At 40.2% G+C, this 12,366-nt stretch overlaps 1 protein-coding gene across 2 annotated transcripts in view; it reads right to left on the bottom strand.

Moving 5' to 3' along the window:
- BMPR1A (bone morphogenetic protein receptor type 1A) overlaps nt 1-12,366 on the bottom strand; it is a 182,797-nt gene that overhangs the window by 28,591 nt on the left and 141,840 nt on the right. For both annotated transcript variants that reach the window (XM_079794314.1, XM_079794315.1), the window contains 3 exons: nt 8,303-8,405; nt 2,665-2,761; nt 2,400-2,499 (listed from right to left, as the gene is read on the bottom strand). In XM_079794314.1, the coding sequence (XP_079650440.1) occupies nt 2,400-2,499; nt 2,665-2,761; nt 8,303-8,405 (300 nt within the window). The remainder of the gene's footprint in view (nt 1-2,399; nt 2,500-2,664; nt 2,762-8,302; nt 8,406-12,366) is intronic.

Here is a 12,366-nt window from a genome sequence, read left to right as displayed (position 1 = left end):
CATAGGTCCCAAAGATTTTGCTGTTACTTTCCGTGCTCCTTGTCCTAGTTGGACAAAGAAGTTAAAAACTATTGCTGTTGAGTCGGGGGAGCAAAAGTAAATAAGCAGTAGGCCCAAGTTGCCTCTTATCTCAAAGACCGACTAGCAAACGTTTAAATCCTTGCCAGTATAATAGATGAAAAACAATCTCAGTATGATTTTAATTTGTATTTTTCATATTATGGGCATTCTTCAGTTATCTTTTAATTTTTAAGAGCCACATATATTTCTTTTTGAATAAATCATATGTTCATTTTTGTGGCCTATTTTCCCAGGGACTTGATAGATGTTTTTTCTTTCTGACTTATATAAGTTCTTTATATTTGAGAAATCCATTCTTTGAAATATGAGCTGCCAATGTTTTTTCACTGATAGTTGTCTTCTAATCGTTTATGGTGATTTCTGCCACATAATAAAATTTTATTTTTGGGTAATTGACATCAATATTTTCTTTTTTAATTTTAAGGGCTTAAAAGTTTTTTTTTAATTTACTGATATTAGAGAGAGAAGAAAGGGAAGGGAGGGGGAGAGAGGGAGAGAGAGACATCGATTTGTTGTTCCACTTATTTATGCATTCATTGGTTGATTTTTTTATGTGCCCAACCTTGGTGCATGGAGACTGGACGATGCTCTAACCAACTGAGCTCCCTGCCATGGCCTACGGATTTTATTGTTTGTTTCTACATTTTGTGTCAGACTCACAAAGGTCTTCACCCTCTGAGATTATTTTTTTAAATTCCGCTATGGTTTTCCTCTTACTTTAATCATTTCATTTGTATATATTTAGCTCCAATCTAATTAAAATTTATTCCCATGTAGGGAATTGATTCAACTTCACTTTCCCCCCAATATAGCTACCGACTCCCAAATCTACTTATTAATCCATCTTTTCCTCAACGATCTGAAATGTTGTCTTTATACTAAATTTCCTTATATAGTTGTATCTATTTATGGGTTTAATAACCTGTTCCACTAATCTCTCTGAATCTATGTCAGTAAGATAATGTTTTATTTTTGAAATTCATGTCTTCCTCTTATTACTCTTCTCTTTTAGCAACTTCTTCTGAAATCATGACTGAATAAAACAATTCTTAAGCCCCAAATAAGTAAAGAAACGGTTTAGTTTGATCTTGTTTGATCCATCGACGTCTCAGCACCTCTAAGCGCCCATGCTTCCCTTCTGGTTTATCATTGTAGTAAATGTTTTACCCATGCTTTTTAGAAAAATAGCTCAGGACTTGACTTTTTCCCCCCCCCTAAATTAAGAATGCCAAAGTTTGATGGAAAATACTTAAAGCTTTTGTTTGTCTATAATTAAGTTATGGTTTAGTTCTAACACACCATCCACATATATAGGCTCTCCTTAGGAGAAACCATTTTAGCCCAGCTGGCAGGGCTCAGTGGTTGAGTGTTGACCTATGAACTAGGAGGTCACGGTTTGATTCCCAGTCAGAGCACATCCCAGTATGGGGCGTGCAGGAGGCAGCCAATTAATGATTCTCTCTCATCACTGATGTTTCTATCAGAGAGACTCCCTCTTCCTTCCTCTCCGAAATCAATAAAAAATATCACTGGTTTTTTGGAACTGGGTTTAAACCAGTGATGGCGAACCTATGACACGCGTGTCAGCACTGACACACGTAGCCATTTCTGATGACACGCGGCCGCATGCCGAGGATGAAACATTTGCTGCTCCTGAGGATGAAACATTTGTGACTAGAGTCTTGGAGTTAGTTTTTTCCTCAAAGTGACACACTATCCGAGTTATGCTCAGTTTTTTGGCGAAGTTTGACATACCAAGCTCAAAAGGTTGCCCATCACTGGTTTAAACATTCAGATATAAGAAAGTTGAATATTCCATAAATAAGAAAGTCATAACTACCCATGACATAACAAGTATAAAGTTATGTCTAATTAATTGATTGATAGTGAGATCCTCCTTTACCTTAAAAAAAGTGCCCTGGCTGGATTGGGTGAGTGGATACAGCATTGGCCCACGGACTGAGGGTCTTGGGTTTAATTCAGGTCAAGGGCACCTACCTTGGTTGTGGGCTTGATCCCTGGCCTCATTCGAAGTGTGTGCTGGAGGCAACCAATCGATGTGACTCTCTCACATTGATGTTTCTCTCTGCCTCTCCTCTCTCCCAGTCTTTCTGGAAAGCAATATCCTCTGGTAAGGATTAACAACAACAAGTAAGAAAAGTATAATACAGTTAATTTAAGGAGACAAACAGAGAAGACAAGGAACGGCTTCTAAATTACAGTTAGCAATCGACAATTTCTGCCCATTGGCTTTAAGAACAACTATTTATACCTACTATTCAACAAAATATTTTGCATCAAAATAATTATCTTCTTACTTGTAACAAAAGCAGCTGGAGAAGATGATCATAGCAATTATGCAGATAGCCATAGAAATGAGCACCACCAGCCATCGAATGCTGCCATCCAGAAACGGACCTGCCAGTGAAAGCAAACAATGAATAAACACATTGTCTTTTTCTCACATCTTATTAAAAGAAAAAAATCACTTGTAGTGTTAAATTCTAGAAAATTTGTATATTGTTAAAAGCAGAGAAAATATTTTACTAAAAATTGAAATCCTGCTTTTCTTTGCTAACTTACCTATAACAACAGGGGGCAGTGTAGGTTGTAAATACTGGTTACATAAATTGGTCCGACAACATTCTATTGTCCGGCGAAGCTGGGCTTTTGGTGAATCCTAGAAGAAGAATGATAAAATTAGAAATAATTTGATATATTAAGTTGATAATGAAAAATATTAAATATTCATTAAAATACAATTTCTAATTCAGTGGGTGAAAAGCACCTGAACATTTTATGTGCAAAAAAAGATCATTAACAATTATAATTTGTGCTGAAATAGTTTATAGTAGTGAAGACTGTAAAATGGTTTTTATTTTTATTTTTTAAATATATTTTTATTGATTTCGGAGAGGAAGGAAGAGGGAGAGAGAGAGAAACATCAGTGATGAGAGAGAATCATTAATTGGCTGCCTCCTGCACGCCCCATACTGGGATGTGCTCTGACTGGGAATCAAACCTGGCTCATAGGTCAACACTCAACCACTGAGCCTGCCAGCTGGGCTAAAATGGTTTCTCCTAAGGAGAGCCTATATATGTGGATGGTGTGTTAGAACTAAACCATAACTTAATTATAGACAAACAAAAGCTTTAAGTATTTTCCATCAAACTTTGGCATTCTTAATTTAGGAAAAAAAAAAAAAGTCTTGTCCTGAGCTATTTTTCTAAAAAGCATGGGTAAAACATTTACTACAGTGATAAACCAGAAGGGAAGCATGGGCGCTTAGAGGTGCTGAGACGTCGATGGATCAAACAAGATCAAACTAAACCGTGGAGCGTCCCAGGCCACAGACAGCACCGTGAGGGGAGTGGGAGAGGGAGAAGGCTGCAGATGCCGCACAGAACAGCCATGCTGCAGTAATGCCCTGACGTGGAAGCACGTGGACGCCTATGTGGTGACGAAAGAAAGGGCAAAATACAAAACAATATTCCTGAGAGCTTCTAAGAGACCACCAAGCAGATATGAGATGCCATGTATCCTTAACAGATCAGAACATAAGCCCAGAGAAAAGGCTGCAGTCATGGGAACAGATATCAAAAACTGTGTGTGAAGTTTTATTTAACTAATAATATATTATTAGACCAGTCCTTCACTTGATGCGGACATTTCGGTACTACCTGGGAGAACTACCATTCTGGACCTAAGGAATTTTTTTGTCATTATAAAAGTAGCCAGAACAGAAGCAGGAATGGACCATGCGATTTTTAATATCAGGTGGTCAGAAGGTAAAATCTCAGTATAATCAGGTATCACTTTAAAAGTGTGGATATATTAAGTCCATGACTTGAGATTCTGTCGGAGAAGATGGGTCAAGAACACTGGAAACCTCCAAAAGGACAAGCTGTACCTTTTTACTAAATTTTTTACTTTTCACAATTGATTAGGAAGAGAAAGAGAAAAATGTTAGGAGTTACACCTGTGACTCTGGAATAACCCCAGATCTGAAGACAACCACCTCCCTGAAGGATGGAATGCAGAGTGCACAACTAACAGTGAGCAAAAGAAGCGCCAAGCATCCAAGAAGAGGCCCATGACGGCTGCAGTCCGGAATGAGCTTAGCCTTAAGGAGAGAAAATGGAAAGAAATACCAGGGCTGGAAGACAGACCGGCAATGGTGTACTGCTGACAAATCAGTAGGTAAGAAAAAAAAGCACAATTCTTCAACTTCAGTTTTGTTCCAGTCTTCTCTATCAAAAATGATGATAAGCATGGAGAAGGAAGAGCAAACACCAGGAAGTGGGAGCTGACATCCCAGTTGTGTGAATCCCTATCTTCCAACCTAGGTGTGTTATATCAGAAGATGAGCACACTTGTGAGATGGCAGAAAGACAGGTATGATTTAAAGACAAGGACTGTTGGAAACTAGATAGCTAAATGTTGTATTGCCTTTCTTTAAAAGGGAAAGAAAGTACACCTTGCCAATAACAGATTAGAGGCAGCATGGTATTATGAAAAAGGCAAGGGCTTTGGAATAAAATAGCTTATATCCTTGCTTTGCCACTTATTTAACTTTGTGACCATGAGCAATAAACTTACTTCTTGCTGGGCTTTATTTTCCTTTGCTTAAAAATGGAGGATAAAAAATGTCTGTCTTCCAGGACCAGGGGAGAAAATGAGTTACAACAGACCAAGTGTTCAATGAAAACAGTAAATATTCAAAAAATGAATTCTGCTTCTAGTAATCTTGGGATGGATCCCAGTCAAGATTCTAGAAAAAGTTAAAAATGCTTGCAAACCCCTGCAAGACTGAATGTGGTTTCAACAAGAACAAGTAACATCAGCCCTACCTCACATCTTTCCTATACAGGTAACCGGGCAGGCAAAGTCAGGTGTGCCAGAGCATGAAGTTGGATGACACAACCTTTCCCATTCCCACCCTCCCCATTCCCTTTTTCCAGCCAAGTCCATTTGCATCTCCAGATTTATGTGGGCAACAAATCCTGGTGGGGAGAACTCGCTTGGCATTCATGGAATGGGGTATGTAGTGAGCGTGGAGGGGAGGGGAGAGAAGTGGGGCTGAAAAAGGAACCAAAGCCAAATGAAAAGGAATAGCAGAGCAGTTTCTGAGAAGAAGTCCATCCTACAGGGAAAACCTGGGCAAAGCGAGCGGCTCTCACTTGAAGCTGCTCTGATCCCGGCCTGGCAATGTGTGACACTCTGGGGAAAGGCTCAGGTGAGATGAAAAGAGCTGTTCTCCTCAGACTAAGTGCTGGGGAAAGGGCTCGTGATATTTGGTGAGACACACAGAAAGTTAGATAAGCGAAGGGAAAATGTCTTGCTTGTACAACCCCTACAAGAGTTCTGAAAAACAATGTATCCTTCACATAGTTTTAGGCTGACACATCTCCCATAATAATTATGCCCTAGTAATATAGTATTTGGAAAGGTATGTGATGGATGAAATTAGTTCTTAAATTCATGGATAAATATTACTTATTGTTAGAATGAGAAGGTTCAGCATTAATTTTACCCATGTTTTCCTATTTCCGTTTTTGGGGGTCAGTAGTAAGATACTTTGCTCACATAAACAAAAAGATGATAATGGAGGAGTTTGTTATAACATTGTAAAACAATTCTTTTTTAAAGATATGTTTTTATTGATTTTAGAGAGAGAGGAAGGGAGAGGGAGAGAGATAGAAACATCCGTGAGGGAAAAAAAAAAAATCAACATGGATTGGCTGCTTCCTGTCCACCCCCTGCTGGGATCGAGCCCACAACCCTGCTTGGGCTCTGACATCCTGGTACACGGTCAACCCTCCACCACTGAACCACACCAGCCGAGCTGTATAATAATTCTTTAAAGACATTCTAATCATATGCTGAACTCCCAAAATGATACTATTACCAAAAATTACTTTCTGAAATATATTTTTATTTATTTCACAGAAGAAGAGAGAGGGAGAGAGAGATAGAAACATCAATGATGAGAGAGACTCATTGATAGGCTGCCTCCTGCACAACCCCTACTGGGGATCGAGCCAGCAACCCTGGCATGTACCCTGACCAGGAATTGAACTGTGACCTCCTGGTTCATAAGTTGATACTCAACCACTGAGCCATGCCGGCCGGGCCCAAATCAATAATCAAAGCAATTTGTTTGAAAGCAAAAACTGAAAACCACCTGATAGGCAAACATAATTGATATCTCACAGTGATACTGAGATTTTTTCACACTGCAGCCCTGCTCAGTAACCTGAAGTTTTATCTTCCAGGCCCTTTGATCTGCAGACTGTGAAAGGGTGACTGTGAAAGAGAGGAAGAAGAGAAACTGCTTGACAGGCTGTTCTGAGGCAGATCAGTATTAAGCAACTGGACCTATGGAAGTTTAGGATCTGTAAACTAATTCCCTTAAAAGCATCCATGTGTCTGTGTGATCCTCGTGTAATGTAGTCTGTGTGTATCCAGGAATATGTGTAGCCTGGCTTAAGGACAGCTCAGTTACATCATCAATATGGGAGAGCAACATTTATTAAGCCCTTACTACATGCCAATTGTGCTAAACTCTTTACATAAATGGTATCTCATCAGACCCTTAAAGCAACTACGTGATGAATGAGAAAACAAGAGTGAAACCCCTTGCCCGAAGTTCACTACTAGTATGAGGCAGGGTATGGACTTGCACAGACTGTCAAGTTTAGCAACTAACTTATTAGCGAATTCAGTTTGGGACATGCCTAGTTGTGGGGCCTGCAAGACACACGGGTGCTGCTGCTGAGCTCAGTGCTCGAACCACAGCTTTCTTCAGTACTTCTCAAGGGATTAAAAAACGCATCTTGTGTGGTTGATAAATATGCAAATGGCATAAAAATTGACTGAAGAAAAAACAAATCAGCATGCTCCCAAATTTTGACAAATTAGAGCAAAGGACTAATTCTATTAAGATGAAATTTAACATAGATAAGTGACAACTGCATAACAAAACTCCTTCCCTTTCCATCTACTTATTTGTGTCAGGCAACCACCTGCATCAATAACGAATGGAAGAGGTGAGGGTCAGCAGTAGTGACAGATGCGGCACTTCAGCAGACAGAAAGCTCCATGTTTCAAGAACACGGGGGGACACACACCTACCATGAGAGTTGGCTGTATTAGAAAAAGGGAAAGGAGTTACTTTCCCTTCTCCTGGTCAGACCACAATCAATTCTATCTATTACACTGAAAACTGTAGCATGAATAACTAAAGCTGGTCATATAAGAACAGCTGAAGTCACTGGAACTATTTTTTTCATGGGCAAAGACTAGAACATATGGAAAGGAAAGCAGGACAAAAAACCCTTTCTTCATCAATAAAAGCCCACCATATTAAAGAGGGCTTCTATTTGTTCTCTATGGCCCAAAGAGGAAGGAAGAGAGATTTGTAGTCACTGGGAGGAGAAGCTTTCTCAGGATTAAGCCATCATCTTACAGATGAAATAGGTGATCTGGGAGGTGCCGAGACCTATCCCTGGAGATGAAGGACAGAAAATGGATGGGATGTGCTGTGTGTGTGTGGGTGTGTGTGTGGGGGGAGGGGGGGGCGGGGGAGAAAGGAGGTTCACAAACATTAGCTGAGAAGTTGAAACATGTAACTTTTAAGGTTTCTATCAATCCTGAGAATTTCTAAATCAAATAATTTTCTAAAATAGCCAAGGCTTAAATTTGTGTACAAACAATTCTATCTGGAGCTGCTTTTCAAAAACATTCACAGGTTCCTCTGGAGCAAAATTACTACACAGACTTCTGAAGAGATTAGGTTTTAACCCAGAGCCCACAGACTGTTCATAACCTACTACCAGCCCTCTGGCCCCCTCGCTGCTGCTGTTAAAATACTCCACTGACATTTCCTCACTAGGACTTAGCTTTCTAAGTTGTCTCAGAGAGATACAAAGGTTAGTGCCCATCACCTTACAGTCTTTTCAATTTTTTAATCTACAAATAAATGTGACAGTGTCGTTTTTTACAGCCACAACCATTTAGAAAGAGGATGATTTAAAACTTTTTTTAAGTTCTTGGGAACTTCAATTACCACAATCATGTCACTTGCAGCAAGAGCTAAGCTTCCCAAATATATCTGCTTGAAGAACATAACGCACTGTGCAGACGGCACCTCTCTGAGGGAGCTGGTCCTTTCTACGGGCCCCTCCCTTCTTTATTTAACGGGCCCCAATGAAGTCTTACCTTGCACTGAAAATCAGATCCTTCATATTTCATACATCCTGAAGCTAATGTGGTTTCTCCCTGGTCATCTTCTTCTATGATGGCAAAGCAATGTCCATTAGTTCTAAAAGAAAAAACAAACAAAATAAATCTCTAAGAAACGGAAAACACCTCCAAAACATAACTTAGTATCAGCAAGTACTAATGAATATGTGCTTGAATGTGACCAGATACTGACAGCCTTGAGTACCTTGTTGGGATTTATTGGCAAACCACAAGGGCTTTAAGGCAAATACAAGTTATCGCATCTGAACTAAAACCTAAAGGTCCAATAAGAGCCCTATGTCAAGTAGAAAAGGATTCCTATTAAACAAGTCCTCCACATAGGAATCATTATGGAACTTCTCTTCAATGTGTCTCTCCCACATCGATGTCTCTATCTGTCTCTCTCACTTTCCCTCCCTTCCTCCTTCCCTCCCTTCCACTCTCTGAAAAGCAATGAAAAAAATATCGTCTAGTGAGGATTTTTTTTTTAAAAAAGGGAGAACTTTTGAATAGCTGAGTTTTTAAGAAATTTACATAAATGTATTTGTCTTTAATAAAATTTATCATTTTAATAATATATGCTGGAGTTTCCCCCAGTATGTTCATTTACACTTTAATGGATAGAAAAAAAACTAAAAGCTTTTTGTGTGCTCCTATATTTACTGTCCCTATCAGGAAGTGTATTGCTTCTACTTAAAAGAATCTTGCAGACGCCTGGCTGGCATGGCTCAGTGGTTGAGCGTTGACCTATGAACCAGGAGGTCACGGTGATTTCCGATGAGGGCACATGCCCAGATTGTAGGCTCAATCCCCACTAGGGGGGAGGGTGTGCAGGAGGCAGCCAATCAATTATTCTCTCTCTTCATTGATGTTTCTATCGCTCTCCCTCTCCTTTCCTCTCTGAAATCAATAAAATATATTTTAAAAAATAAATAAAATAATCTTGCAGAGTCCTAGCTGGTTTGGCTCACTGGTTAGAGTGTTGGACTTCAGACTAAAGGGTCACGGGATTCATTCTCCTAACCCGGTTGCAGGCTCAATCCCTGGCCCATTGGGGTGTGTGCGGGAAGCAACCAACCTATGTGTCTCTCACATCGATGTTTCTCTCTGTCTCTCCTCTTTGCTTCCATTCTCTCTACAAATCAATGGAAAAAATATCTCTGGTTGAGGATTAACAATCTATAATAATAAAAGAGTAATATGCTAATTAGACCAGATGTCCTTCGTCCTTCTGGATGAAGCTGGGGCCAGAGGGAAGCAGCCGGGTCCCGGGTGCTGGCTGGCGGCCAGAGGGAAGCAGCCTGGGTCCCGGAGGGAAGCCGGTGCCGGCAGCCGGGGGAAGGAAGGCCTACTCTTGCATGAATTTTTGTGCATCGGGCCTCTAGTAACATATAAAAGAATCTTGCAGAATTTTCATTTTCTGTAAGGAGAAAATGTGAAGTGAGGGATAAAATTCTGATAAAACCGATGACTTGGTTTCACTCTGGGTTATTCAGCCACTAACAAATACCCTCCCACATTAGGCAGGCACTATGGACAAGAAGTCTGGCAAGAAGCCACTTGGTGACATAGTGGGGAGTAGTTCCCTATGACACAGATCACCCAGCCTGTCACAATAAAGTCAACCACCACCAGAGGACAAACAACAAATTTATGATGTGAAGAACCATCATATAATTTCAAGATTTCATGGTAAACATTTATGCTTTATATCTGGTCATGTTCAAAGAGCAGCCAATTATCAGAAAAGTACAAAATAAGACATAAAAAGGAGACAATTAATTGGCTAGATTGAGTTGTTCAGGGAATTCTTTTTTGGCTAGTGACCCAATTCTTCGAATGTAGAATAGAATTATGTGGTCATGTATAGTGTGCTGAATAGCTAACATAAAACTAAGCAGGAAAACTAAAATGCCTACATAAATCAGATTGGTTTGGGGAGTTGGCTTAACACGCACAATATCATTTTTACATATCTGTAAAATATTCCGCCAATTTAGAATTACAAGGTTTTGGTGACATTTTCATGTGTTTTGTTTTCTGTTTGTTTGTTGTTGTTTTTTTGTAATCTCAATGTTTTCTATGAGTATCAATAATTTTATGATAAAAAGATCATTAAATAAACTCAAAATGTTAAATAAATATCACATTCTTCTTATCTCCTTTAAAAAGCTATATTACAATGTTACTCTAAGAAAGTAACTATCATGAAGCATTTGAGATCTTGTTTCCCAACATGTCATTTGTTGGGCTCAAATACGCTCTTATACAAATTCTCTATAGGTTCATTCTTACTCAACAAATATATCAATATAGCAGCTCTGAGGAGGCACCAGGAAAGAGACTTGCAAAAGGAGGACACATTATCTGGAACCTGAAAATCAATTAAAAAAACAAGATAGAACCCTGATAACTGACGACAGAAAGTGGAGACTGCATAGAGGCTGGCACCCAAAATGAGGAGACAAAGAAACAACCCCCACATGAAACAATAAGAGAATTCTCCAGAAGAAGAGATAAATCAAATGAAGGTAAGAAATTAATCTGATACAGAGTTCAGAATAATGATGGTAAAGATGCTCAACAGCATGAGAAAAGATCCTATCTAATAAAGAGGGAATATGCTAATTGACCCTCACGCCATTGCAAAGATGGCAGTGCCCACAGCCAATAAGGAAGGAATATGCTAATTGACTGCCACGCCCTCAAAGATGGTGGCACCCACAGCCACAAGATGGTGGTGCCCAGTCTCCTCAGCTCCACCAGGGCGGCAGGCGTGCAGCAAGGCCGGGCATGCCCCCAGGCAGGCCCAACTTTGCCACGTGCCTGTCTCTGGATTCCCCCAGTCCCCTCAGTCCCCCAGCTGCCCAGGGCCAACCCAAGGTGCAGGCAAGTCTTGGATGGCGGCTGCCCAGCTGCCCAGGGCCACCCAAGGCTTAGGTAACCAGGGCTGCCCAAGGCTTGCGCTGCCGGCAGTGGCAGCAGCAGAGGTGTGATGGGGGCATTGCCTTCCCCTGATCGCTGGGTCGCAATCTGCCCCTGAGGGCTCCCGGACTGTGAGAGGGGGCAAGCCAGGCTGAGGGACGCCACCTCCAGTGCATGAATTTTCATGCACCAGGCCTCTAGTTTAACTATGAAAACAGAAATAAAGAATGACAGAGTACAAATAAAGAACACACTGGAAGGAATACACAGCAGATTAGGGGAAGCTGAGGATTGGATCGGTGAATTAGAAGACAGGGTTGAAAAAAATCACTCAATCAGAGAATAAAAAAGAAAAAAACAATTTAAAAAACAGGAGGACAGCTTAAGGGAGCTGTGGTACAACAAAAAACATTAACAATATTCACATAGCAGGTATGCCAGAAGAGGTAGAAAAGGAGAAAGGTACAGAGAATGTGTTTGAAGAAATAATAGCAGAAAACTTCCCTGACCTGGTGAAAGAAAAAGGCACACAAATTCAGGAGGCATATGGAGTCCATAAGCAAGAAGAACCCAAACAGGCCCACGCACAGACACATCATAATTATGTTGCCAAAAATTAAAGACAGAGAATCTTAAAGGCAGCAAGAGAAACGCAAACTGTTAACTACAAAGGAGTTCCCATAAGGCTGTCACCTGATTTCTCATCAGAAACTCTACAGGCCACGAGGGAATGGCACGAAGTATCAAGGTAATGGAAAGCAAGAATATGAAACCAAGATTACTATATCCAGCAAGGCTATCATTCAAAATAGACGGTGAAATAAAGAGGTTCCCAGACAACAAAAGGCTAAAAAGGAGTTCATAACCACCAAGCCAACATTATAAGAAATGCTAAAGGGACTACTGTAATGAGAAAAAAGAGAAAGCTAGGCATACAGAATTAAAATGGCAATAAATAACTACCTGTCAATAATAACCTTAAGTGTAAATGGATTAAATGCTCCAATCAAAATGCATAGGGTAGCTAAATGAATATGAAAACATGACCCAACTATATGCAATGTACAAGAGACCTACCTCAGAACAAAAGACTCACACAGGATGAGAGTGAAAGG

This window comes from Cnephaeus nilssonii (assembly GCF_951640355.1).
Source record: "Cnephaeus nilssonii genome assembly, chromosome: 16".
Taxonomy (NCBI): Eukaryota; Metazoa; Chordata; class Mammalia; order Chiroptera; family Vespertilionidae; genus Cnephaeus; species Cnephaeus nilssonii.
This window is presented reverse-complemented; position numbering and strand designations above follow the sequence as displayed.